The sequence below is a fragment of the Capricornis sumatraensis genome, chromosome 17, assembly GCF_032405125.1.
Source record: "Capricornis sumatraensis isolate serow.1 chromosome 17, serow.2, whole genome shotgun sequence".
Taxonomy (NCBI): Eukaryota; Metazoa; Chordata; class Mammalia; order Artiodactyla; family Bovidae; genus Capricornis; species Capricornis sumatraensis.
Genome location: NC_091085.1, coordinates 59606388 through 59608033, shown reverse-complemented (window position 1 = coordinate 59608033; position 1646 = coordinate 59606388). Strand labels below are relative to the sequence as shown.

Below are 1646 nucleotides of genomic sequence, written 5' to 3'. Positions count from 1 at the left end.
ACACACACACACACACACGCCTCTGTCATTAGAATCAAAGTATATAAATGCAACTGACTCACTTCTCAAGAGGAACCTTCCGAAAAGGCATAGTGATCCGAATTTCGTATCCAACAGAGTGAGGCGTGTACAGCTAAGAAAGAACGGCATTTTCAAGGCTCCCCACCCCTCAGCATGGAGTATTTCTAAGTCACCAATCCATCCTCCTTGATTTTGTCCGTCTGTCTGTCCTGGTGCCATCCGTCACATTTGGAGATCTCACTGCACCTCAGACTGGCTTTGGACGCTATTTGCCACACTGACGCAACTCTTGCAACAAAGGTTGGAAGTGGGCATCCTCTCTGGCCTCTTGAAGCATTCCGGATACCTAGGTCTCAAATTGCAGATTTTGAGCTTGGTGTAGAATTTGGGGAATGAGGGACTTGAAAAATAATATACCAGGGGGTCCAGCATGCTGTTTATGTAGGTGAAGCTGAGGGTGACGTGGAGGGCCATATGGACAGATGGATTGCAGGCACTGGAGGGCACCGTCCAGAGGAAATAGAGCCTGGCCAACGCGCTGGGCAGGTAGCAGGCAATAAACACCACCGCCACCATCATGATGAAACGAATAGGCTTCTTCATCTGACTCTGCCTGGCCAGACGCTGCCTCTGCTTGAGGCTCCAAATGATCTTGAAGGAGCAGAACAAGATGATGCCAAGGGGCAGAAAGAACTCCAGCTGGAACATGACATCATGCCAGCCGTTGGCTGACACCATGATGAAGCTCTCACAAGCTATGACTTTCTCTTGCACACACAGATGGTTCTCCATCAGAAGATACAGAGTCCCCAAGATGACCAGGGTCCAAAGGGCACAGACGATGCCAACCGCAGTCCAGTTGGAGATGGTGTTCACCATATGGTGGGGATGGACCACTTTAAAATACCGGTCCACAGCCACCACTGTGAGGAAGACAATGCTCCCGGCCCTGTTCATGGCCAGCATGAAGAGTGCCATCCGACAAGGAATATCCTCAAATGCCCATTGCCTCTGTCTGAGGTAGTAGTCTGTCCGAAAGGGCAGGCAGATCATCAGAAGGAAGTCGGCTATGGCCAAGTTGAACAGGTAAATAGTGCTTGGCTTCCAGGTCTTCATGTGGAAGCAGAAACCACAGAGGGCGATGCCGTTGCCCAGGATGCCGAGCACAAAGGCGAGGATTAGCAGCGACGGCATCACCTCGGGCATGTGGTGCCCCTGGATGAGGCAGCACGACCTGTTGGCCATGGTGGACAGAGGACCAGTGCTCCGTGTGCCGGGCCGTGCCGTTTCCAACTTCCTCACCGTGGGAGGCAGGTACCACACGTGTGCATGGATGCAGGCACCGCCCGGAGAACAGAAACTTCAGCCAGGAAATGCAGCTCTGCAGTGGAGGCTGGATCACAAGCGGTCCATCTCCAACCCCCACCCCCCCACCTCCTGGCCCAAGAGCTGAAGCCTGTAGCACCCCAGGGCCTGGAAACACAGGTGACTTCACCAAGTTGTCATTTCTGGGAAGCAGCTGGCTGGTCTGAGGAAATTCATGCCGGAGAGGAGTTGTTGGGACCTGCCCCAGAATGAAATTTTCTTTCCAGCCTCTCTCTTTCTCTTCAGAGTCTCTCCAAGCT

General features: G+C 52.9%; 1 protein-coding gene across 1 annotated transcript; it reads right to left on the bottom strand.

Moving 5' to 3' along the window:
• Positions 1 to 258: 258 nt before the first annotated feature.
• On the bottom strand, positions 259 to 1266 carry HCAR1 (hydroxycarboxylic acid receptor 1). The gene has a single exon (XM_068990227.1). The coding sequence runs from the start codon at positions 1264 to 1266 to the stop codon at positions 259 to 261; it is 1008 nt and encodes a 335-aa protein (XP_068846328.1).
• Positions 1267 to 1646: the final 380 nt, after the last annotated feature.

Bases quoted from the DNA above. Each gene is read 5' to 3' on its own strand.
- HCAR1 (XM_068990227.1), bottom strand. From the start codon at position 1,266: ATGGCCAACAGGTCGTGCTGCCTCATCCAGGGGCACCACATGCCCGAG.